The sequence below is a fragment of the Oncorhynchus clarkii genome, chromosome 2 (genome assembly GCF_045791955.1).
Source record: "Oncorhynchus clarkii lewisi isolate Uvic-CL-2024 chromosome 2, UVic_Ocla_1.0, whole genome shotgun sequence".
In the NCBI taxonomy this organism is placed as follows: domain Eukaryota; kingdom Metazoa; phylum Chordata; class Actinopteri; order Salmoniformes; family Salmonidae; genus Oncorhynchus; species Oncorhynchus clarkii.
In genome coordinates, this window is record NC_092148.1 from 89,498,234 (window position 1) to 89,524,253 (window position 26,020).

A 26,020-nucleotide genomic window follows, 5' to 3' on the forward strand; every position below is an offset into this window, starting at 1 on the left:
CGTGATTGGCTCAGTGTTCTGTCAATCATGGGAACACTACTTCCCCGCCAAGTCTATTCGTAGAGCTCAAAAATTCAAGCTCCTTGGGTGCTGCTATAGAGTAAAATTAGAAGTGCCCATCCAAGAAGGCTCAAGATCATTGAGCACTGATAAAATTATGTTTAATCACATTACATCTACAGTAGCCTTCATTGGACTGATCATGTCAACATCATACTTTCAAATCTTAGCTAGCAGTCATCATCATGAATCAAGTCGACAATCTACTGGCAAATCCTTTTATAGATAAATCATAGATAAAACGTATCGTTGCTCATCAGCCATTGGACATAAACATTACAAAACAAGTTGATCTTCGCAAATTCAAAAATGAATGGTTTGGAAGGAATCAATGGCTAACTGCAAGCATTGCAAAGTAATCATTGGCTTGTTATTCAGTGGAGTGTCTGTGTGGGACAAAGTTAAAGATGAAGGGTCTCTTTTCCTAGTTTAAAATTATAAACATTCAACATTGGCCATGCTTTCAATGAAGCATGATTTGTTCCGCGCTCAAAACAACTGTTTAACTCGGAACTGTGAAATCTGACTTCAGTGAGTTCAAGACAACTGGGAACTCGGGAAAAACAAGCTCCGACTGGGAAAATACGTTTTGAACGGTCATCCAACTCGAGAACTCGGGCCTCTTTCTAGAGCTACGACTGAAGATCACTGACATCATTATGATTCAACCTTGCTTTTTTTCCGGGTTCCCAGTTGTCTTGAAAACACCATAAATCCTGATAATGCCAGACTTTGATGACAAAACTTTCCCACGATGGACCGCCGCACCACCTTCCTGTTCAAGTGAGCATGGCACAACAAGGTGAGTCCAAAAATGTCTTGTATGCTGCTGCATTAATGAAGTATTATGCCAGGGAGAAATGTATACTGTAGCCAAGAAAGTAATACTAAGTGTATGTTGTGTAATAAGCTGTTAGTAGCCCATGTGCCTCACCCTAATAATTGGGTCCCTTTTCCGCTCTTAATTTCGACTACTGTTCTGACTTGGTGGTGCACATGTAGCCTATAGCCTGTTTTAGAGAAATGTATTCATCGAATGTTGTAAGAGCTTTCATTGTCTGCTTATATGCCCCCTTTATTTATTCTGCTGTTCTGACTTAGTGTACAGGGAGAATACTGTAAGAATGGCCCATGTTCTGAATTCTGTCGCTGTACATTTCAAAAGTGCTGAACAAATAGTTATACTGACTGCTGTACGGCCGTCCTAGCTCACTCATCAATATCTTAATCAAAATGATGGATTGCCTCTCATTTGTTTGTCGTCCCCTTATGCTATAGTTAGTACATCTCAATTGTCAGAAGAAACCACATTTGTTTAACCAAGTCAGCCATATTTTTTTAAAGGCGGTAAATGAGGCTGAATGAACTGTTTCGCTGTCAGACAAGGCTCCGCTGATAACCAGTGTTAAGGTGTTGAGACTCTGCTGTTGGGACAGCTTTATGTAGGCCCTAACAGTTTAATGGGCACCGTTTGTCACTGTTATAGTGCAATTAATGTATTGTTCAGTGTTGTGTTGTGCTGTGGCTTTGCTGGCATGAATCCCACATTACACATTTGTTTGCCCCACCAAGATTTACAGGCTAAAATCACCACTGTGTGGTTACACTCTTATTTTTTTTTACCTTTATTTAACTAGGCAAGTCAGTTAAGAACAAATTCTTATTTTCAATGATGGCCTAGGAACAGTGGGTTAACTGCCTGTTCAGGGGCAGAACGACAACAACAACAACGACCTTGTCAGCTCGGGGGTTTGAACTTGCAACCTTCCGGTTACAATTCCGACGCTCTAACCACTAGGCTACCCTGCCTCCCCTCCACTCTAACCACTAGGCTACCCTGCCTCCCCTCCACTCTAACCACTAGGCTACCTGCCGCCCCTCCACTATAACCACTAGGCTACCTGCCGCCCCTCCACTCTAACCACTAGGCTACCTGCCGCCCCTCCACTCTAACCACTAGGCTACCTGCCGCCCCTCCACTCTAACCACTAGGCTACCTGCCGCCCCTCCACTCTAACCACTAGGCTACCTGCCGCCCCTCCACTCTAACCACTAGGCTACCTGCCGCCCCTCCACTCTAACCACTAGGCTACCCTGCCGCCCCTCCACTCTAACCACTAGGCTACCTGCCGCCCCTCCACTCTAACCACTAGGCTACCTGCCGCCCGTCCACTCTAACCACTAGGCTACCTGCCGCCCCTCCACTCTAACCACTAGGCTACCTGCCGCCCCTCCACTCTAACCACTAGGCTACCTGCTGCCCCTCCACTCTAACCACTAGGCTACCTGCCACCCCTCCACTCTAACCACTAGGCTACCTGCCGCCCCTCCACTCTAACCACTAGGCTACCTGCCGCCCCACCACTCTAACCACTAGGCTACCTGCCGCCCCTCCACTCTAACCACTACGCTACCTGCCGCCCCTCCACTCTAACCACTAGGCTACCTGCCACCCCCCACTCTAACCACTAGGTTACCTGCCGCCCCACCACTCTAACCACTAGGCTACCTGCCGCCCCTCCACTCTAACCACTACGCTACCTGCCGCCCCTCCACTCTAACCACTAGGCTACCTGCCACCCCCCACTCTAACCACTAGGCTACCCTGCCGCCCCTCCACTCTAACCACTAGGCTACCTGCCGCCCCTCCACTCTAACCACTAGGCTACCTGCCGCCCCTCCACTCTAACCACTAGGCTACCCTGCCGCCTATTGAAAAGTAACCTGCCATAAATAGTTATTTGGATGAATGACTGTCCTGATAAGAGAATCCCTTTGGGTTACAGGTAGAACCTTTTCACCAAAAGGTTAGTAATGGGGGTGTTTTCGTGGGTGAAAGGGTTTTACCTGGAAGGGAGAAGACTAAACAAGTGTTTAACCTGGAAACTAAACAGTGTTTTACCTGGAGACTAAACAGTGTTTTACCTGGAGACTAAACAGTGTTTTACCTGGAAACTAAACAGTGTTTAACCTGGAAACTAAACAGTGTTTTACCTGGAGACTAAACAGTGTTTTACCTGGAGACTAAACAGTGTTTTACCTGGAGACTAAACAGTGTTTTACCTGGAGACTAAACATTGTTTTACCTGGAAACTAAACAGTGGAAACTAAACAGTGTTTTACCTGGAAACTAAACAGTGTTTAACCTGGAAACTAAACAGTGTTTTACCTGGAGACTAAACAGTGTTTTACCTGGAGACTAAACAGTGTTTTACCTGGAAACAAAACAGTGTTTTACCTGGAGACTAAACAGTGTTTTACCTGGAGACTAAACAGTGTTTTACCTGGAAACTAAACAGTGTTTTACCTGGAGACTAAACAGTATTTTACCTGGAAACTAAACAGTGTTTAACCTGGAAACTAAACAGTGGAAACTAAACAGTGTTTTACCTGGAAACTAAACAGTGGAAACTAAACAGTGTTTAACCTGGAAACTAAACAGTGTTTTACCTGGAAACTAAACAGTGGAAACTAAACAGTGTTTTACCTGGAAACTAAACAGTGTTTTACCTGGAAACTAAACAGTGGAAACTAAACAGTGTTTTACCTGGAAACTAAACAGTGTTTTACCTGGAAACTAAACAGTGGAAACTAACCAGTGTTTTACCTGGAAACTAAACAGTGGAAACTAAACAGTGTTTTACCTGGAAACTAAACAGTGGAAACTAAACAGTGTTTTACCTGGAAACTAAACAGTGGAAACTAAACAGTGTTTAACCTGGAAACTAAACAGTGTTTTACCTGGAAACTAAACAGTGTTTAACCTGGAAACTAAACAGTGGAAACTAAACAGTGTTTAACCTGGAAACTAAACAGTGTTTTACTTGGAAACTAAACAGTGGAAACTAAACAGTGTTTAACCTGGAAACTAAACAGTGGAAACTAAACAGTGTTTAACCTGGAAACTAAACAGTGTTTTACCTGGAAACTAAACAGTGGAAACTAAACAGTGTTTAACCTGGAAACTAAACAGTGTTTTACCTGGAAACTAAACAGTGTTTTACCTGGAAACTAAACAGTGGAAACTAAACAGTGTTTTACCTTGAAACTAAACAGTGTTTAACCTGGAAACTAAACAGTGTTTAACCTGGAAACTAAACAGTGTTTTACCTGGAAACTAAACAGTGGAAACTAAACAGTGTTTAACCTGGAAACTAAACAGTGGAAACTAAACAGTGTTTAACCTGGAAACTAAACAGTGTTTAACCTGGAAACTAAACAGTGTTTAACCTGGAAACTAAACAGTGGAAACTAACCAGTGTTTTACCTGGAAACTAAACAGTGTTTTACCTGGAAACTAAACAGTGGAAACTAAACAGTGTTTTACCTGGAAACTAAACAGTGGAAACTAAACAGTGTTTAACCTGGAAACTAAACAGTGGAGACTAAACAGTGTTTAACCTGGAAACTAAACAGTGTTTTACCTGGAAACTAAACAGTGGAAACTAAACAGTGTTTAACCTGGAAACTAAACAGTGTTTTACCTGGAAACTAAACAGTGGAAACTAAACAGTGGAAACTAAACAGTGTTTTACCTGGAAACTAAACAGTGGAAACTAAACAGTGTTTAACCTGGAAACTAAACAGTGTTTTACCTGGAAACTAAACAGTGTTTAACCTGGAAACTAAACAGTGGAAACTAAACAGTGTTTAACCTGGAAACTAAACAGTGTTTTACTTGGAAACTAAACAGTGGAAACTAAACAGTGTTTAACCTGGAAACTAAACAGTGGAAACTAAACAGTGTTTAACCTGGAAACTAAACAGTGTTTTACCTGGAAACTAAACAGTGGAAACTAAACAGTGTTTAACCTGGAAACTAAACAGTGTTTTACCTGGAAACTAAACAGTGTTTTACCTGGAAACTAAACAGTGGAAACTAAACAGTGTTTTACCTGGAAACTAAACAGTGTTTAACCTGGAAACTAAACAGTGTTTAACCTGGAAACTAAACAGTGTTTTACCTGGAAACTAAACAGTGGAAACTAAACAGTGTTTAACCTGGAAACTAAACAGTGGAAACTAAACAGTGTTTAACCTGGAAACTAAACAGTGTTTAACCTGGAAACTAAACAGTGTTTAACCTGGAAACTAAACAGTGGAAACTAACCAGTGTTTTACCTGGAAACTAAACAGTGTTTTACCTGGAAACTAAACAGTGGAAACTAAACAGTGTTTTACCTGGAAACTAAACAGTGGAAACTAAACAGTGTTTAACCTGGAAACTAAACAGTGGAGACTAAACAGTGTTTAACCTGGAAACTAAACAGTGTTTTACCTGGAAACTAAACAGTGGAAACTAAACAGTGTTTAACCTGGAAACTAAACAGTGGAAACTAAACAGTGTTTAACCTGGAAACTAAACAGTGTTTTACCTGGAAACTAAACAGTGGAAACTAAACAGTGTTTAACCTGGAAACTAAACAGTGGAAACTAAACAGTGTTTAACCTGGAAACTAAACAGTGTTTAACCTGGAAACTAAACAGTGTTTTACCTGGAAACTAAACAGTGTTTAACCTGGAAACTAAACAGTGTTTTACCTGGAAACTAAACAGTGTTTTACCTGGAGACTAACCAGTGTTTTCCTACAGCCGAGGAACCCTTTACAAACCCTTTTTGAAGAGTGTTTATGCGACAGAATAATTCATCCTAGAACTCTACCAGACAGACAGACGGACGGACGGACGGACGGACGGACGAACAGAACAGAGTAGGATCAGTTCTGCCTTTTAGATCTTAAAGAATATGTTTATATGAATAACAGGGACCTGATCCTAGATCGGTACAGGGTTTTAATTTCCCATGAGGTGATCTGAGAAGAGACCAGCACTGTTACCTTCAGACTGGAGCAACTGGACCTCTGCATCCCTGAAGATGATGGGGTAGAGGAGACGTCGTCTGGGATCCACCTCGCCTTAGATGGAACCTCCATCTTTCTAAGGAAGATAATAGTTTCTTCAGGTGAAGGAGTTTCTCTGTTGTAATCTTTCGTCATTGGTTCAAGTCACACCTGTTGGAAGATATTATTTTCCAAAGAAAGTAAATTACTGTCTACAGGCATCATCTAAAAATATGGGATTATATGGTGCCTTTCTTTTCCACTTGTTTAGATGGAGGCTGGAGAAATGAAATGAGACTCACACTTCATCAGCCAAATGACATTTACACGGGGAGGACAGACTGTTGGGTCACGGAGGAGAGAGGATGGAGGACAGACTGTTGGGTCACGGAGGAGAGAGGATGGTGGACAGACTGTTGGGTCACGGAGGAGAGAGGATGGAGGACGGTGGACAGACTTTTGGGGTCATGGAGGAGAGAGGATGGAGGACGGAGGACAGACTTTTGGGTCACGGAGGAGAGAGGATGGAGGACGGAGGACAGACTGTTGGGTCACGGAGGAGGGAGGATGGAGGACGGAGGACAGACTTTTGGGTCACGGAGGAGAGAGGATGGAGGACGGAGGACAGACTGGAGGACGGAGGACAGACTTTGGGTCACGGAGGAGAGAGGATGGAGGACGGAGGACAGACTGTTGGGTCACGGAGGAGAGAGGATGGAGGACGGAGGACAGACTGTTGGGTCACGGAGGAGAGAGGATGGAGGACGGAGGACAGACTTTTGGGTCACGGAAGAGAGAGGATGGGGGACGGAGGACAGACTGTTGGGGTCACGGAGGGGAGAGGATGGAAGACGGTGGACAGACTTTTGGGTCACGGAGGAGAGAGGATGGAGGACGGAGGACAGACTTTTGCCCAAATGAGAAAAGCCTCAAGTTGTAGGCCTATGTCCCTTTTCTCTCTGCCGGAAACGCCGTCTCCAGTCAAGGGTACAGTAGCACAACTTCCACCAAAATGGCGCTGCGTTTGTTTACAAGGTCGCTAACATATTACTTTAGCTTTCAAAGTTTGACCAAAACAATCTAATATCAAAAGACAGTGGCAACTTGGTGGTATAAATGTTTAGGGGGATTTTCTGAACAACTTATTGAACAACTGAATCATGTAACAGAAGAGATGGCGAAACATCATGTGTGTAAGCCACAAGTGGTTTCTCACGGTAAACAACGCACCCTTTGTTTTCTAACTGGAGCAAACAGACAGAAAGTACAGATAGCCTAAAAGGGCCTATAGCCTACTGTTTACGTGTTACTTGAATTCATAACCCTTTATTATGGCTTCATCTGATTATCCAATGATTTATCATTGTTTGATAGCCTAATTGTTCATTCATAACAACATTGGGCATCCAAATGTTAAACATGATCTATTCTACGAGGGGGCTGACAGAAATCAAAAGTGATGGTTTCCTTGATAAATCAAGATGTAGGCTCAATAATAATCACATATACATGTAGCTGAATGTTTCTTTAGTTATTTTAACTAGGCAAGTCAGTTAAGAACAACATCTAATTTTCAATGACCCCCTAGGAATAGTGGCTCAACTGCCTTGTTCAGGGGAAGAGAGACAGATTTGTACCTTGTCAGCTCAGGAATTTGACCTAGCAACCTTTCGGTTACTAGTCCAACGGTCTAACCACCAGGCTACCTGCTGCCCAAAGTTTGGTAATTGGATTTGATAATTGGATGGATTATCTTGACAAAAGAATTGCACAAACAGCCTAGTGAAACCAATATGTTCAAAGTTGAATAATTGAACAACTCTTGAACAGAATGGGTCAACGTAGTTTTTTTTATTTTTATGTTACATTGTGTGAATAAAATGAAATTTTCATCACTTGGTTTCATGAATGAATCTCAGTCAAGGTGTAAAACAGACCATCCGTCTCTGATCCCAGTACAGACCACAGGCACACTTTAACTAACTAGCTGAATGACACGGTACACTATGACTGAATTACACAATGCACACAGAAGACAGAGAGCTCTCTCTCTTTCTTTCTTTCTGTCTTTCTTTCTTTCTTTCTCTCTCTCTCTTCACCATCTCTCTCTCTTCCCCATCTCTCTCTCTCCCCATCTCTCTCTCCCTCTACCAATCTCTTTCTCTCTCATTATCTCTCTCGCTACCAATCTCCCTCCCTCCCTCTCTCTATCTCTCTCTCTCCCTCTCTCTCTCTCTCTCTCTCCCTCTCCCCCCCCCCCTCTTTCTCTCTCTCTCTGTCTGTCTGTCTGTCTGTCTGTCACTCTCTGTCTCTCTCTGTCTCTCTCTCTCTCTCAATTCCAATTCAATTTAAGGGGCTTTATTAGCATGGGAAACATATGTTTACATTACTAAAACAAGTGCAAGAAATTATAAATTGTAGTGAAATAAACAAAAAAAATGAACAGTAATCATTACACACAAGTTCCCAAAGAATAAAGACATTTCAAATGTCATATTATGTCTATATATAGTGTTGTAACGATGTACAAATGGTTAAAGTACAAAAGTGAAAATAAACTAACATAAATATGGGTTGTATTTACAATGGTGTTTGTTCTTCACTGATTGTCCTTTTCTTGTGGCAACAGATCACAAATATTGCTGCTATGATTGCACACAATTATATTTCACCCAATAAATATGGGAGTATCACAATGTTGTATTCTAGTTTGCTCTGTTTTTTTGTTAATTCTTTCCAATGTGTCAAGTAATTATCTTATTATTTTCTTATTCTCTCTTTCTCCCCCATATCTCTCTCTTTCTCTCTCTCCCCATCTCTCTCTTTCTCTCTCCCTCTCTCTCTCCGCATCTCTCTCTCACTCTCTCTCAGCAACCCAAGTGTCTAATTAATAGGTAATTTACTCAGTAGGTCGGCTAAAGGTAATGTCTCTGATTATAGACAATCTGATAGGTCATATCTTAGCTAATAACATTATAGACTGTTTGCCTAATAACCTTTACAAAAAAATACAAAATAGTCAGGCCTACAAGTGATCCTAAACTAATCTGTGGATGCAGCAGTACTTTTGTCCAATAATGTCCAACAGGCTACACATTTCTCCTTATGCGCCAGTGTCCACATTTAATCATTGTAAATACTGAATATGATGTCGTTTTTTTCTTCAGATTTTTCATTGCAAGAGAAACTCTGTGTGTCAGGATAAACACACAGTATGTATGGCGTTCAGAAAGGGGAGAACAACAAAACAAAGTCAATGACATTGTCACATGTAACTGTTGCCACAGCAATGCTGCACTTCCTACATTGTCTGTGATCTCTATTTCTCAAGCAGTGACATTTGACGAGAGCATCATAATTTTTTTAAAGGATCTAAAGATAATTGGTTAACAGTCCACCATGATAAAATATAATATAACCTAATATGTTATTCGTTTTTTTTAATGTTTTCATACACTGGAAATCTCAGGGACTGTGGCTTTAGGCTAAATATGTTGCCATAGCCAATAAATATATGTAATTGATTCCTACTTACCCAAGTATTTTTTTCTGAACTGAAGGAGCTCAGAGGCTGCAGAGCTTTGACGTGTCGACGTTATATCCGCTCTGAAACTTCTTCGTAGCAGAACCCTTGCCCGAACGAACCCCCGCTTCCACTTTTCAGTTTTCCATATTCTTTATTGTCCAATAGCAATATCGCTTTCTTCAATAATCAAATCAATCAATTTCTAAGAATTTTCATTTTTTTGGTTGTGGATTTCAGTCCGGCTTTGACAATCGACCACATACCCGGAGAATTGGAGCAATCTGAGCACTTGAAGCCTATAGTTCAGTTCATGGAAACCGCTGAGAATTGAACCGAAACACGTGATGCGCGTCTGAGTAGAACTATAGAAAAGCACACTTAATTCATGCCATTATTTTAGCCGTTCATTAAATCTAGGCTATAGAGCATCACCGCTAACGCAGGGAAAGTATATCATGTGTGGTAAATCGGAATAGCCTAAACATCGAAAGAGAGAAAAAATAGATAAGCCTTAGATGTCTTAGATGGCAGATGATGAGTGTGGAACGTGATGATGGGAGGTTGATGACGTGATGATCAGCAAATCTCTAAGTACTGTGAATCATTCATTTAGCTGCAGGTGATCACGTCTCATAAACAGTTTTTTTTGCGACATAACAAGCCATAACATATTTTCTTTCTCAGGTTCACATGTTGATGTGAAACATGTTACAATTCAAAACAGTAAAGTATAACATATTTATACTTGTTTATATTTATACATGCCTAATATGTACCTAATATGTACCATATGAGTTTGTAACAGTTTTACAGCACTTCTACCCGCAGGGATATACAGTGTCAATAACTATTCAAACTTGCACCTGTTAGGCCAACAATATCTCATTGTATTACTGCAACATTCGACGTTTGTCCACAAACATCGAGTTTTTAAGGTTAAGTTTAGGCATTAATTCCGACTGGTTAAGGTAAAGGTTAATGTTTGGGATATAATTATGATTTTTTAAATTGCCCACCACTGGGATTGAAACTGCGATCCTCTGAGCCAGAGCTCGTGGTTTAGCAAGCCGTAGCACGCCTTAGGAAGCCACGAGCTTACTTGATGGGAATAGCGCTCACCGGACATTCTAGGGACCTGGAATAGTTATTTGGGCGGCAGGTAGCTCAGTGGTTCGAGCAATAGGCCAGTACCCGAAAGGTTGCTGGATTGAATTCCTGAGCTGACCATCTGTCATTCTGCCACTGAACAAGGCAGTTAACTAACTGTTCTCTGGTAGGCCTTCATTGTAAATAAGAATTAGTTCTAAACTGACCTGTCTAGTTAAATAAAATAATATTGGATCTGGTGTTACCTGGCTGTTTAACCCTGAAATGGTTCCCATGCCACATCTTTAAAATAAGCCTAATTGAAACTAATTGGGCACACTTAATGACCCTTGGTAATTCCTATGGCTTTAAAATTCTGCTTCTATCATGGTGTGAATATTCCACACACTGGCAGCATAGCTTAATTTTTTATTTCACCTTTATTTAACCAGGTTGGCCAGTTGAGAACAAGTTCTCATTTACAACTGCGACCTGGCCAAGATAAAGCAAAGCAGTGTGACAAAAAACAACAACACAGAGTTACACATAAACAAAAGTACAGTCAATAACACAATAGAAAAATCTATATACAGTGTGGAAATGGCATAAGGAGGTAAGGCAATAGATAAGCAATACTAGCGAGGTAATTACAATTTAGAAAATGAACATGATAGATGTGCAGATGATGATGTGGAAGTAGAAATACTGGAGTGCAAAAGAACCAAAAAAGTAAATAAAAACAATATGGGGATGAGGTAGTTGGTTGGACTATTTACAGATGGGCTGTGTACAGCTGCAGCGATCGGTAAGCTGCTTAGATTGCTGATGCTTAAAGTTAGTGAGGGAGATATATAAGTCTCCAACTTCATCGATTTTTGCAATTCGTTCCAGTCATTGGCAGCAGAGAACTGTAAGGAAAGGCGGCCAAAGGAGGTGTTGGTTTTGGGGATGACCAGTGAGATATACCTGCTGGAGCGTGTGCTATGGGTGGGTGTTGTTATGGTGACCAGTGAGCTGAGATAAGGCGGAGCTTTACCTAGCAAAGACTTAGAGATGACCTGGAGCCAGTGGGTCTGGCGACGAATATGTAGCGAGGACCAGCCAACGAGAGCATACAGGTCACAGTGGTTTGTGGTATATGGGGCTTTGGTGTCAAAACGGATGGCACTGTGATAGACTGCATTCAGTTTCCTGAGTAGAGTGTTGGAGGCTATTTTGTAAATGACATCGCCAAAGTCGAGGATCGGTAGGATAGTCCGTTTTACGAGGGTATGTTTGGAAGCGTGAGTGAAGGAGGCTTGGTTGTGAAATAGGAAGCGGATTCTAGATTTAATTTTGGATTGGAGATGCTTAATGTGAGTCTGGAAGGAGCGATTACAGTCTAGCCAGATACCTAGGTATTTGTAGTTGTCCACATATTCTAAGTCAGAACTGTCCAGAGAAGTGATGCTAGTCGGGTGGGCGTGGGAAGCGATCGGTTGAAAAGCATGCATTTAGTTTTACTAGCGTTTAAGAGCAGTTGGAGGCCACAGAAGGAGTGTTTTATGGCATTGACGCTTATTTGGAAGTTTGTTAACACAGTGCGTAGAGGTGGATCAAGGAATCACCCGCAGCAAGAGCGACATCATTGATGTATACAGAGAAAAGAGTCGGCCCAAAAATTGAACCGTGTGGTACCCCCATAGAGACTGCCAGAGGTTCGGACAACAGGTCCTCCGATTTGACACACTGAACTCTGTCTGAGAAGTAGTTGGTGAACCATGCGAGGCAGTCATTTGAGAAACCAAGGCTGTTGAGTGTGCCGACAAGAATACGGTGATTGACAGAGTCGAAAGCCTTGGCCAGGTCGATGAAGACGGCTGCACAGTACTGTCTTTTATTGATGGTGGTTATGATATAGTTTAGTACTTTGAGCTTTGCTGAGGTGCACCTGTGACCAGCTCGGAAACCGGAAAGCACAGCGGAGAAGGTACGGTGGGACTCGAAATGGTCAGTGATCTGTTTATTAACTTGGCTTTCGAAGACCTTAGAAAGACAGGGTAGGATAGATATAGGTCTGTAACAGTTTGGGTCTAGAGTGTCACCCCCTTTGGCAACTTTCCAATCTTTAGGAATCTCGGACGATACGAAAGAGAGGTTGAACAGACTAGTAGTAGGGGTTGCAACAATTTTTGGCGGATAATTTCAGAAAGAGAGGGTCCAGATTGTCTAGCCCAGCTGATTTATACGGGTCCAGGATTTGCAGCTCTTTCAGAACATCTGCTATCTGGATTTGGGTGAAGGAGAAGCTGGGGATGCTTGCCCAAGTAGCTGCGGGGGATGCAGAGCTGTTGGCCGGGGATGGGGTAGCCAGGAGGAAAGCATGGCCAGGCGTAGAGATTTTAGTCACCATTTGGACCAATTTTCCAAGAATCCTTAAACATTAAAATACCATTTATAATACGAACACATTTTCACATTTTTTGGAGTGGCAGGGTAGCGTAGTGGTTAGAGTGCTGGACTAGGAACCGGAAGGTTGAAAGTTCAAATCCCCCAGCTGACAATGTACAAATATGTTGTTCTGCCCCTGAACAGGCAGTTAACCCACTGTTAACCCAAATAAGAATTTGTTCTTAACTGACTTGCCTAGTTAAATAATGGTAAAAAAAATAATATAACACACTATTACTAACATAATGACCCAATAAATACTCAATCTAAAAAATATTGATTGTTCATCTACTATAGACTGACAACATTTCTATGTAAAATAATGTTTAAATTTATATATTGAAAGGTTTCTGGTTTGCTCAGTTCATTTATTCCATATCTTTTTTGCTCTAAATCAAAATGCTCTTTTGCCTATTTCTCTTTTCTGTCTGGATAACGCATAGATGGTGGACAATCTATTCCTAGTATTTACTGAATGTCTGTCTCTTACCAACTGAATACCATTGTGAATAGAACTTGGCCGTTTTAAATTATGTATATTATGAAATAAAATAAGCATGTTTTTTTCAATTATCTTGTTGATTGATGACCAACCAAGAACACTGCGCATGACTGCAACAGAATGACCATATCTCCACCTTAAAACAATCCTTGCTGCTTTGTTCTGTGCAATCTGCAGTCTCCTAACTTCACTTGATGATGCATTTCCCCAGACCACAGAACAGTAGTTCACCTGACTCTCAATTAATACATAGATTAGTTATTTGAGACGACCATGATAAGCAGTTGTCTAGCTGCACTCCCAATAGTTTGGTTTCTGCCACTTCCTCAATTTGTACTCCTCCTATACTTAACTGTTTTGGCATTTCCCCAGTGGAACAGACCAACATAACTTTGGTTTTCTTGGTGTTTAAAACAAGTTTGTTCTGGCAAACCCACTCCCTGATATTCTTCAAATCTCCTTGTAAAGCTTGCTGTACCTGTTGAACCGATTGTCTTGCTGCATAAATTGTAGTATCATCAGCAAATATAGTAGCTTGAGTTTCAGCTAAGGCATAGGGAAGGTTGTTGGTATATATTAAATAAAGACGTGGCCCAAGGCAGCTGCCCTGCGGTATTCCACAGTTTAACACATGAGGGGAAGAAAATTAACCATTGATATTGTATAGGTGGACTGTTTCCTGTCAGTTAGATATGACTGTACCCAATTCAATGCTACCTCCTTAAAACCATAATGTATTAATTTATTTCATGATCCTCTAAATCAAATGCTGCACTGCAATCTAAAAATAGTACACCCACAAACCTGCCATTATCCATAGAATTGAGCCACTGGTCAGTCATGTCAACCAATGCTGTGGTAGTGGAATAGTTTTTGCAATAAGCATGCTGATTGGCTGTAATCAGATCATTCTTTTCCATGTACTCCCATATTTGTCAACTCACAATACCCTCCAATATCTTACTGAGTGTAGGGAGTAGACTAATTGGTTGACTATTGGCAGGAGTAATGGGTTCTTTGCAGTCTCCCGGAATAGGGCACAGTTTCGCATGCTTTCATACATTTGCAAACACCCCCTTTTCCAGTGACCAATTAAATATGTATCTCAGTGGAACTGCAATCTGGGGAGCAGCACAGCGAAGTAAAACATTGTCCATAAGACCATAACCTGTAGATTTACCATCACGTAATGACTTCAATGGGTTTAACACCTCCTCCACTGACACCGTTTGTAGACTAAAAGAGCAGATCTTATTGCTCGTAATATGATCATCAATCCATTGGACAATAGCTTGTTTGGAAGAATGTATGTTTACATTGTTGCTCAGTAAATGAATTTTCTTTGTAAAATCATCTGCAAAATGATTGGCAATATCAACTGGTTTTGTTATCATTCTCCCGCCAACCTCCACACTAGATGGGCATGATGAGATAGATGTACCAAGTAAGCCCTTAACTGTGTTCCATACCTTTTTACAATCATTTTTACAATCAATAAAAGCATTGTTGTAAAATTACTTTTTTTTTCCTTCGATTCAATTTAACTGCATAATTACGTAATGTTCTATAATTCTGTTCATCAATTTCTAATTTTGACTTGGCTGCTAAGACTTTTGCCATATTTCTTTGAGAAAAAGCCTCACCCAGTTCATCATCAATCCATGGAGATGGACGGGCACCAACTGTTCTCTTTCTTATAGGGGCATGATGGTCCATTACCTCAGTGAGCAAATCAATAAAACATTCTGTAGCGTGATTTAAATCATCCTCTAGATAAATCAGATCCCAGGGTACAGCAGCCAAATCATTTAGAAATAACTCATGATTAAATGTTTGAAAATTTCTCTTGACCACAATCCTAGGGGGTTTCTTTGGAACCTTGGTGTTCATGGTTATGGTCACAATATTATGGTCTGTCCAGCCCACTGGCATTGATCTGGCTTTTAAGCATTGCAATGGTATATTACAGAAAATCAGATCAATGCATGTGTCTGCTTAAGTTGGGATCAATGTTGGGTTCAATGCAACCATTTGTTTCAAACCACAGTTCTTGGCATATCTTATCAATTTTGATCTATTCAAATTATTGTGATCCTTCCAATTTATATTAAAATCACCCAAGATAAATACATCTCTGTTGCTATCTGTGGCCTGGTCAAACCCAGTACATACGTCATCCAAATAGGACACCTTAGAGCTAGGAGTACACACATCCTACCAATATGGGTGCCTGGTGAGGCAGATGTACTTGAGTCCATAGTGCCTCTATTTGACCTACATTAAGGTCACCCCTCCTCTTAAAAGGTATATGATTCTGAATGTACAGTGCTACCCCCACTATTCCTATTCCTGTCCCTTCTAAGTAGACTATATCTATGATTCCTGTCCCTTCTAATTGGACTATATCTATGATTCCTGTCCTTTCTAAGTAGATTATATCTATGGTTCCTGTCCCTTCTAAGTAGACTATATCTATGATTCCTGTCCTTTCTAAGTAGATTATATATATGGTTCCTGTCCCTTCTAAGTAGACTATATCTATGATTCCTGTCCCTTCTAATTGGACTATATCTATGATTCCTGTCCTTTCTAAGTAGATTATATCTATGGTTACTGTCCCTTCTAAGTAGACTATATCTATGATTCCTGTCCCTTCTAATTGGACTATATCTATGATTCCTGTCCTTTCTAAGTAGATTATATCTATGGTTCCTGTCCCTTCTAAGTAGACTATATCTATGATTCCTGTCCCTTCTAAGTAGACTATATCTATGATTCCTGTCCCTTCTCAGTAGACTATATCTATGATTCCTGTCCCTTCTAAGTAGACTATATCTAGGGTTCCTGTCCCTTCTTAGTAGACTATATCTATGATTCCTGTTCCTTCTAAGTAGACTATATCTATGATTCCTGTCCCTTCTCAGTAGACTATATCTGTGATTCCTGTCCCTTCTAAGTAGACTATATCTATGATTCCTGTCCCTTCTCAGTAGACTATATCTGTGATTCATGTCCCTTCTAAGTAGACTATATCTATGATTCCTGTCCCTTCTAAGTAGACTATATCCATGAATGTTCATTTGCCCATCATTTACAGATGCATCTAAATGCGTTTCGGTCAAAGACAAAATATGAATATTTATGTTGACCAAGTTAAAAACCTCATGTATTTTCTTAGGAAGGCTACATACATTCATCTGAGCTATATGCAACCCTTTCCTTATCAAGAGGAGCTCAATAGGGCATGTATTCATTATAGTGGAGATCAATAGGGCATGTATTCATTATAGTGGAGATCAATAGAGCATGTATTCATTATAGTGGAGATCAATAGGTCATGTATTCATTATACTGGAGATCAATAGAGCATGTATTCATTATAGTGGAGATCAATAGGGCATGTATTCATTATAGTGGAGATCAATAGGGCATGTATTCATTATAGTGGAGATCAATAGAGTATGTATTCATTATAGTGGAGATCAATAGGTCATGTATTCATTATAGTGGAGATCAATAGGTCATGTATTCATTATAGTGGAGATCAATAGAGTATGTATTCATTATAGTGGAGATCAATAGGTCATGTATTCATTATAGTGGAGATCAATAGGTCATGTATTCATTATAGTGGAGATCAATAGAGTATGTATTCATTATAGTGGAGATCAATAGGTCATGTATTCATTATAGTGGAGATCAATAGAGTATGTATTCATTATAGTGGAGATCAATAGAGTATGTATTCATTATAGTGGAGATCAATAGGTCATGTATTCATTATAGTGGAGATCAATAGGTCATGTATTCATTATAGTTGAAGTTGTCACGATACACTACAACACACAAACTCAGATTTGAACATTACATTAAAATAGCCAGGGAGTTACTCCAGAGTCCCGATACAGTTGCCCGTTGATATAAAGTTTATCCATCACCATGGAGACTCGTTGATTCAGGCAACACTTTTCCTTCATGATGGGATAGAGTTTTTTTTTCTCCTTTCATTGATCTCGGTGGGGAAGTGATCATTCATTCCAAAATCAGTGTTTCTGAGTTCTCTCCCCGTGTTCTTCGTCATTTCCTTTTGCTTAAATTTATCAAAACATGCAATAATAGCCTGTGGCCTATTTCCCAGAGGCCTTGCCTATTCTATGGACTCTGGAGAAAGTGGCGTTACGCACAACATCCGTGGGCAGTTTCAGTTGAGTTGACATAAAGTCTCGGACTGTGTCCTCACAGCCTCTGCGGTTGTCCTTCTCCGGTATCCCTGAGAATATTAGATTGTCCCGCATTGATCAACACTGCACATCAAGCAAGGTTTCTTTAATAAGTTGTTTGTTCTCCCTTTGCACCACCTCCACATTGCCATGAAGAGTCTACAGTACCTTCCAGCGCAGTGTTCTCTTTCCTTAGATCATCAATCTGACGTTGGCTAAATACTAGACGGGCACATAATGCATTAATGTCCTCTCGTAATATATCCATGATATCAAGTTTGGCAAGCCTTTCATTGATGGATTTTAACAAGTCAACATCCATATCAGTAAACCTCTCCCCACTCGCCACACGCGCCCTCTTACTAGGGGACGGTTTGGTTCCATCGTTGATACCTATTGGCCAACCTGGTTTTGTTTTGTTTTGTTGATTGGGTTTGTTGTCCTTAACAATGCTTGAATCCTCCGAAACCAGCGACATGTTTCTTTGAGTTCGTAAGTATCTCTCGTCAATTCATCGTTCAAGCTCTTCAATGGATTCTGAATCATCCAGCGTGTTTACAGGCAGAGTTAAACACACATAGTCAGTTTGTCGCAACCACAGTTTAGCTTGTTCCGTATTCTGTTTCAACCTTTCCAGAGAAATATTTATTGAAATGATCGATTATCGTGGATTTATCGGTAGTGACAGAGTTTCCTAGCCTCGATAGAGTGGGGATCTGGGAGGAGGTACTCTTATTGTCTTTACTTTCCAGTGTCCCAAAACCTTTTGTAGTTAGAGCTACAAGATGCACATTTCTGTTTGAAAAAGCTAGCCTTTGCTTTCCTAACTGACTGTGTGTATTGGTTCCTGACTTCCCTGAAAAGTTGCATATTGTGGGGACTATTCGATGCTAGTGCAGAACGCCACAGGATGTTTTTGTGCTGGTCAAGGGCAGTCAGGTCAGGAGTGAACCAAGGGCTATATCTGTTATTAGTTCTACATTTTTTGAAAGGGGCATGCTTATTTAAGATGGTGAGGAAATTACTTTTAAAGAATGACCAGGCATCCTCGACTGACGGGATGAGATCAATATCCTTCCAGGATACTCGGGCCAGGTCGATTAGAAAGGCCTGCTCGCAGAAGTATTTTATGGAGCGTTTGACAGTGATGAGGGGTACAGTTACATTTCTTATTTTCATCACTCAATTTTAAAACTGAACTATTTCATTGCTATACAGATTGAATGATATACATAAGACTATTCAAATAAATTAATATTACAGTATGATATGGGGTAAATTTAGTGAGACATCTAACACAGATTCTAACAGAGCGGTCCAGTGATGGAATTCGTCCTGTATGTACCTCACTGGGTGATCAATCCTTGATGTCCCATGTTTTCCTGTTGCCATGGAGATAGATACCAAGCCTGCATGACATATAGAGCTTACAGTACTGAATATACATTACATTATGGCTTCACATTACATCCAGGATGTTTTCTGTTTTTGCTATTTAAGGTGAATTTTAAATAAACCTAGCTTGGGCACGACCACTCACGATCATCAACTGTGATGATCGATCGCCTATTGTGAGAGAGGAAGGACTGATAATGTTGTTAATATACTGATCCATATTGAGAGAGAGAGAGAGAGAGAGAGAGAGAGAGAGAGAGAGAGAGAGAGAGAGAGAGAGAGAGAGAGAGAGAGAGAGAGAGAGAGAGATTTTTTGGGGGGGTCTGATAGATAAAATATGCCACATGAGTATAACCATGGTCCTTTGGAAATTAGAACTTTAGTACAATTATTTACCTTAAATCACAGCAATGAATAGGTTTAAGGGTAACTTTAAGTGTTGTCCAACATTATTACACGTTTAAGGTATAAGAGGAACTTAACTTGTGGTCCTCCGTAACTCAGTTAGTAGAGCATGGTGCTTGTAGTCTGTAACTCAGTTAGTAGAGCATGGTGTTTGTAGTCTGTAACTCAGATAGTAGAGCATGGTGCTTGTAGTCTGTAACTCAGTTAGTAGAGCATGGTGCTTGTAGTCTGTAACTCAGTTAGTAGAGCATGGTGTTTGTAGTCCATAACTCAGATAGTAGAGCATGGTGCTTGTAGTCTGTAACTCAGATAGTAGAGCATGGTGCTTGTAGTCTGTAACTCAGTTAGTAGAGCATGGTGTTTGTAGTCCATAACTCAGTTAGTAGAGCATGGTGCTTGTAGTCCATAACTCAGTTAATAGAGCATGGTGCTTGTAGTCTGTATCTCAGTTAGTAGAGCATGGTGCTTGTAGTCTGTAACTCAGTTAGTAGAGCATGGTGCTTGTAGTCAATAACTCAGTTAGTAGAGCATGGTGCTTGTAGTCTGTAACTCAGTTAGTAGAGCATGGTGCTTGTAGTCAATAACTCAGTTAGTAGAGCATGGTGCTTGTAGTCTGTAACTCAGTTAGTAGAGCATGGTGCTTGTAGTCAATAACTCAGTTAGTAGAGCATGGTGTTTGTAGTCTGTAACTCAGATAGTAGAGCATGGTGCTTGTAGTCTGTAACTCAGATAGTAGAGCATGGTGCTTGTAGTCCATAACTCAGTTAGTAGAGCATGGTGCTTGTAGTCCATAACTCAGATAGTAGAGCATGGTGCTTGTAGTCTGTAACTCAGATAGTAGAGCATGGTGCTTGTAGTCTGTAACTCAGTTAGTAGAGCATGGTGCTTGTAGTCCATAACTCAGATAGTAGAGCATGGTGCTTGTAGTCTGTAACTCAGTTAGTAGAGCATGGTGCTTGTAGTCTGTAACTCAGATAGTAGAGCATGGTGCTTGTAGTCTGTAACTCAGATAGTAGAGCATGGTGCTTGTAGTCTGTAACTCAGTTAGTAGAGCATGGTGCTTGTAGTCCATAACTCAGATAGTAGAGCATGGTGTTTGTAGTCCATAACTCAGTTAGTAGAGCATGGTGTTTGTAGTCCATAACTCAGTTAGTAGAGCATGGTGCTTGTGGTCCATAACTCAGTTAGTAGAGCATGGTGCTTGTAGTCCATAACTCAGTTAGTAGAGCATGGTGCTTGTAGTCTGTAACTCAGTTAGTAGAGCATGGTGCTTGTAGTCTGTAACTCAGATAGTAGAGCATGGTGTTTGTAGTCTGTAACTCAGATAGTAGAGCATGGTGCTTGTAGTCCATAACTCAGATAGTAGAGCATGGTGTTTGTATTCCATAACTCAGTTAGTAGAGGATGGTGTTTGTAGTCCATAACTCAGTTAGTAGAGCATGGTGTTTGTAGTCCATAACTCAGTTAGTAGAGCATAGTGTTTGTAGTCCATAACTCAGTTAGTAGAGCATGGTGCTTGTAGTCTGTAACTCAGTTAGTAGAGCATGGTGTTTGTAGTCCATAACTCAGTTAGTAGAGCATGATGCTTGTAGTCTGTAACTCAGTTAGTAGAGCATGGTGCTTGTAGTCCATAACTCAGTTAGTAGAGCATGGTGCTTGTGGTCCATAACTCAGTTAGTAGAGCATGGTGTTTGTAGTCCATAACTCAGTTAGTAGAGCATGGTGCTTGTAGTCTGTAACTCAGTTAGTAGAGCATGGTGCTTGTAGTCCATAACTCAGATAGTAGAGCATGGTGTTTGTATTCCATAACTCAGTTAGTAGAGGATGGTGTTTGTAGTCCATAACTCAGTTAGTAGAGCATGGTGTTTGTAGTCCATAACTCAGTTAGTAGAGCATAGTGTTTGTAGTCCATAACTCAGTTAGTAGAGCATGGTGCTTGTAGTCTGTAACTCAGTTAGTAGAGCATGGTGTTTGTAGTCCATAACTCAGTTAGTAGAGCATGATGCTTGTAGTCTGTAACTCAGTTAGTAGAGCATGGTGCTTGTAGTCCATAACTCAGTTAGTAGAGCATGGTGCTTGTGGTCCATAACTCAGTTAGTAGAGCATGGTGTTTGTAGTCCATAACTCAGTTAGTAGAGCATGGTGCTTGTAGTCTGTAACTCAGTTAGTAGAGCATGGTGCTTGTAGTCTGTAACTCAGATAGTAGAGCATGGTGCTTGTAGTCCATAACTCAGTTAGTAGAGCATGGCGCTTGTGGTCCATAACTCAGATAGTAGAGCATGGTGCTTGTGGTCCATAACTCAGTTAGTAGAGCATGGTGCTTGTAGTCTGTATCTCAGTTAGTAGAGCATGGTGCTTGTAGTCTGTAACTCAGTTAGTAGAGCATGGTGCTTGTAGTCTGTATCTCAGATAGTAGAGCATGGTGCTTGTAGTCCGTAACTCAGTTAGTAGAGCATGGTGTTTGTAGTCTGTAACTCAGATAGTAGAGCATGGTGCTTGTAGTCTGTAACTCAGATAGTAGAGCATGGTGCTTGTAGTCCATAACTCAGTTAGTAGAGCATGGTGATTGTAGTCCATAACTCAGATAGTAGAGCATGGTGCTTGTAGTCTGTAACTCAGATAGTAGAGCATGGTGCTTGTAGTCTGTAACTCAGTTAGTAGAGCATGGTGCTTGTAGTCCATAACTCAGATAGTAGAGCATGGTGCTTGTAGTCTGTAACTCAGATAGTAGAGCATGGTGCTTGTAGTCTGTAACTCAGTTAGTAGAGCATGGTGTTTGTAGTCCATAACTCAGATAGTAGAGCATGGTGCTTGTAGTCCATAACTCAGTTAGTAGAGCATGGTGCTTGTAGTCTGTATCTCAGTTAGTAGAGCATGGTGCTTGTAGTCTGTAACTCAGTTAGTAGAGCATGGTGCTTGTAGTCAATAACTCAGTTAGTAGAGCATGGTGCTTGTAGTCTGTAACTCAGTTAGTAGAGCATGGTGCTTGTAGTCAATAACTCAGTTAGTAGAGCATGGTGCTTGTAGTCTGTAACTCAGATAGTAGAGCATGGTGCTTGTAGTCTGTAACTCAGATAGTAGAGCATGGTGCTTGTAGTCCATAACTCAGTTAGTAGAGCATGGTGCTTGTAGTCCATAACTCAGATAGTAGAGCATGGTGCTTGTAGTCTGTAACTCAGATAGTAGAGCATGGTGCTTGTAGTCTGTAACTCAGTTAGTAGAGCATGGTGCTTGTAGTCCATAACTCAGATAGTAGAGCATGGTGCTTGTAGTCTGTAACTCAGTTAGTAGAGCATGGTGCTTGTAGTCTGTAACTCAGATAGTAGAGCATGGTGCTTGTAGTCTGTAACTCAGATAGTAGAGCATGGTGCTTGTAGTCTGTAACTCAGTTAGTAGAGCATGGTGCTTGTAGTCCATAACTCAGATAGTAGAGCATGGTGCTTGTAGTCTGTAACTCAGTTAGTAGAGCATGGTGTTTGTAGTCCATAACTCAGTTAGTAGAGCATGGTGCTTGTGGTCCATAACTCAGTTAGTAGAGCATGGTGCTTGTAGTCCATAACTCAGTTAGTAGAGCATGGTGCTTGTAGTCTGTAACTCAGTTAGTAGAGCATGGTGCTTGTAGTCTGTAACTCAGATAGTAGAGCATGGTGTTTGTAGTCTGTAACTCAGATAGTAGAGCATGGTGCTTGTAGTCCATAACTCAGTTAGTAGAGGATGGTGTTTGTAGTCCATAACTCAGTTAGTAGAGCATGGTGTTTATAGTCCATAACTCAGTTAGTAGAGCATGGTGTTTGTAGTCCATAACTCAGTTAGTAGAGCATGGTGCTTGTAGTCTGTAACTCAGTTAGTAGAGCATGGTGTTTGTAGTCCATAACTCAGTTAGTAGAGCATGATGCTTGTAGTCTGTAACTCAGTTAGTAGAGCATGGTGCTTGTAGTCCATAACTCAGTTAGTAGAGCATGGTGCTTGTGGTCCATAACTCAGTTAGTAGAGCATGGTGTTTGTAGTCCATAACTCAGTTAGTAGAGCATGGTGCTTGTAGTCTGTAACTCAGTTAGTAGAGCATGGTGCTTGTAGTCTGTAACTCAGATAGTAGAGCATGGTGCTTGTAGTCCATAACTCAGTTAGTAGAGCATGGCGCTTGTGGTCCATAATGGTGCTGGTGTAGTCCATAACTCAGTTAGTAGAGCATGGCGCTTGTGGTCCATAACTCAGATAGTAGAGCATGGTGCTTGTGGTCCATAACTCAGTTAGTAGAGCATGGTGCTTGTAGTCTGTATCTCAGTTAGTAGAGCATGGTGCTTGTAGTCTGTAACTCAGTTAGTAGAGCATGGTGCTTGTAGTCTGTATCTCAGATAGTAGAGCATGGTGCTTGTAGTCCGTAACTCAGTTAGTAGAGCATGGTGTTTGTAGTCTGTAACTCAGATAGTAGAGCATGGTGCTTGTAGTCTGTAACTCAGATAGTAGAGCAAGGTGCTTGTAGTCCATAACTCAGTTAGTAGAGCATGGTGCTTGTAGTCCATAACTCAGATAGTAGAGCATGGTGCTTGTAGTCTGTAACTCAGATAGTAGAGCATGGTGCTTGTAGTCTGTAACTCAGTTAGTAGAGCATGGTGCTTGTAGTCCATAACTCAGATATTAGAGTATGGTGCTTGTAGTCTGTAACTCAGTTAGTAGAGCATGGTGCTTGTAGTCTGTAACTCAGATAGTAGAGCATGGTGCTTGTAGTCTGTAACTCAGTTAGTAGTGCATGGTGCTTGTAGTCTGTAACTCAGATAGTAGAGCATGGTGCTTGTAGTCTGTAACTCAGATAGTAGAGCATGGTGCTTGTAGTCTGTAACTCAGTTAGTAGAGCATGGTGCTTGTAGTCCATAACTCAGATAGTAGAGCATGGTGTTTGTAGTCCATAACTCAGTTAGTAGAGCATGGTGTTTGTAGTCCATAACTCAGTTAGTAGAGCATGGTGCTTGTGGTCCATAACTCAGTTAGTAGAGCATGGTGCTTGTAGTCCATAACTCAGTTAGTAGAGCATGGTGCTTGTAGTCTGTAACTCAGTTAGTAGAGCATGGTGCTTGTAGTCTGTAACTCAGATAGTAGAGCATGGTGTTTGTAGTCTGTAACTCAGATAGTAGAGCATGGTGCTTGTAGTCCATAACTCAGATAGTAGAGCATGGTGTTTGTATTCCATAACTCAGTTAGTAGAGGATGGTGTTTGTAGTCCATAACTCAGTTAGTAGAGCATGGTGTTTGTAGTCCATAACTCAGTTAGTAGAGCATGGTGTTTGTAGTCCATAACTCAGTTAGTAGAGCATGGTGCTTGTAGTCTGTAACTCAGTTAGTAGAGCATGGTGTTTGTAGTCCATAACTCAGTTAGTAGAGCATGATGCTTGTAGTCTGTAACTCAGTTAGTAGAGCATGGTGCTTGTAGTCCATAACTCAGTTAGTAGAGCATGGTGCTTGTGGTCCATAACTCAGTTAGTAGAGCATGGTGTTTGTAGTCCATAACTCAGTTAGTAGAGCATGGTGCTTGTAGTCTGTAACTCAGTTAGTAGAGCATGGTGCTTGTAGTCTGTAACTCAGATAGTAGAGCATGGTGCTTGTAGTCCATAACTCAGTTAGTAGAGCATGGCGCTTGTGGTCCATAACTCAGATAGTAGAGCATGGTGCTTGTGGTCCATAACTCAGTTAGTAGAGCATGGTGCTTGTAGTCTGTATCTCAGTTAGTAGAGCATGGTGCTTGTAGTCTGTAACTCAGTTAGTAGAGCATGGTGCTTGTAGTCTGTATCTCAGATAGTAGAGCATGGTGCTTGTAGTCTGTATCTCAGATAGTAGAGCATGGTGCTTGTAGTCCGTAACTCAGTTAGTAGAGCATGGTGTTTGTAGTCCATAACTCAGTTAGTAGAGCATGGTGTTTGTAGTCCATAACTCAGTTTGTAGAGCATGGTGCTTGTAGTCCGTAACTCAGATAGTAGAGCATGGTGCTTGTAGTCCATAACTCAGTTAGTAGAGCATGGTGCTTGTAGTCTGTAACTCAGTTAGTAGAGCATGGTGTTTGTAGTCCATAACTCAGTTAGTAGAGCATGGTGCTTGTGGTCCATAACTCAGTTAGTAGAGCATGGTGCTTGTGGTCCATAACTCAGTTAGTAGAGCATGGTGCTTTTAGTCTGTAACTCAGTTAGTAGAGCATGGTGCTTGTAGTCTGTAACTCAGATAGTAGAGCATGGTGCTTGTAGTCCATAACTCAGTTAGTAGAGCATGGTGCTTGTAGTCTGTAACTCAGTTAGTAGAGCATGGTGTTTGTAGTCCATAACTCAGTTAAAAGAGCATGGTGTTTGTAGTCCATAACTCAGATAGTAGAGCATGGTGTTTGTAGTCTGTAACTCAGTTAGTAGAGCATGGTGTTTGTAGTCCATAACTCAGTTAAAAGAGCATGGTGTTTGTAGTCCATAACTCAGTTAGTAGAGCATGGTGCTTGTAGTCTGTAACTCAGATAGTAGAGCATGGTGCTTGAAGTCTGTAACTCAGATAGTAGAGCATGGTGCTTGTAGTCTGTAAC

General features: G+C 41.0%; 1 protein-coding gene across 1 annotated transcript in view; it reads right to left on the reverse strand.

The window, feature by feature from the left end:
- The window catches only part of LOC139383157 (solute carrier organic anion transporter family member 1C1-like), a 33,384-nt gene extending 23,885 nt beyond the window's left edge, over positions 1–9,499 (reverse strand). The window contains exons 1-2 of the mRNA XM_071127522.1: positions 9,436–9,499; positions 5,898–6,071 (exon numbers count right to left, since the gene is read on the reverse strand). Coding sequence (XP_070983623.1) covers positions 5,898–6,056 — 159 coding nt within the window. The 5' untranslated portion in view covers positions 6,057–6,071; positions 9,436–9,499. The remainder of the gene's footprint in view (positions 1–5,897; positions 6,072–9,435) is intronic.
- Positions 9,500–26,020: the final 16,521 nt, after the last annotated feature.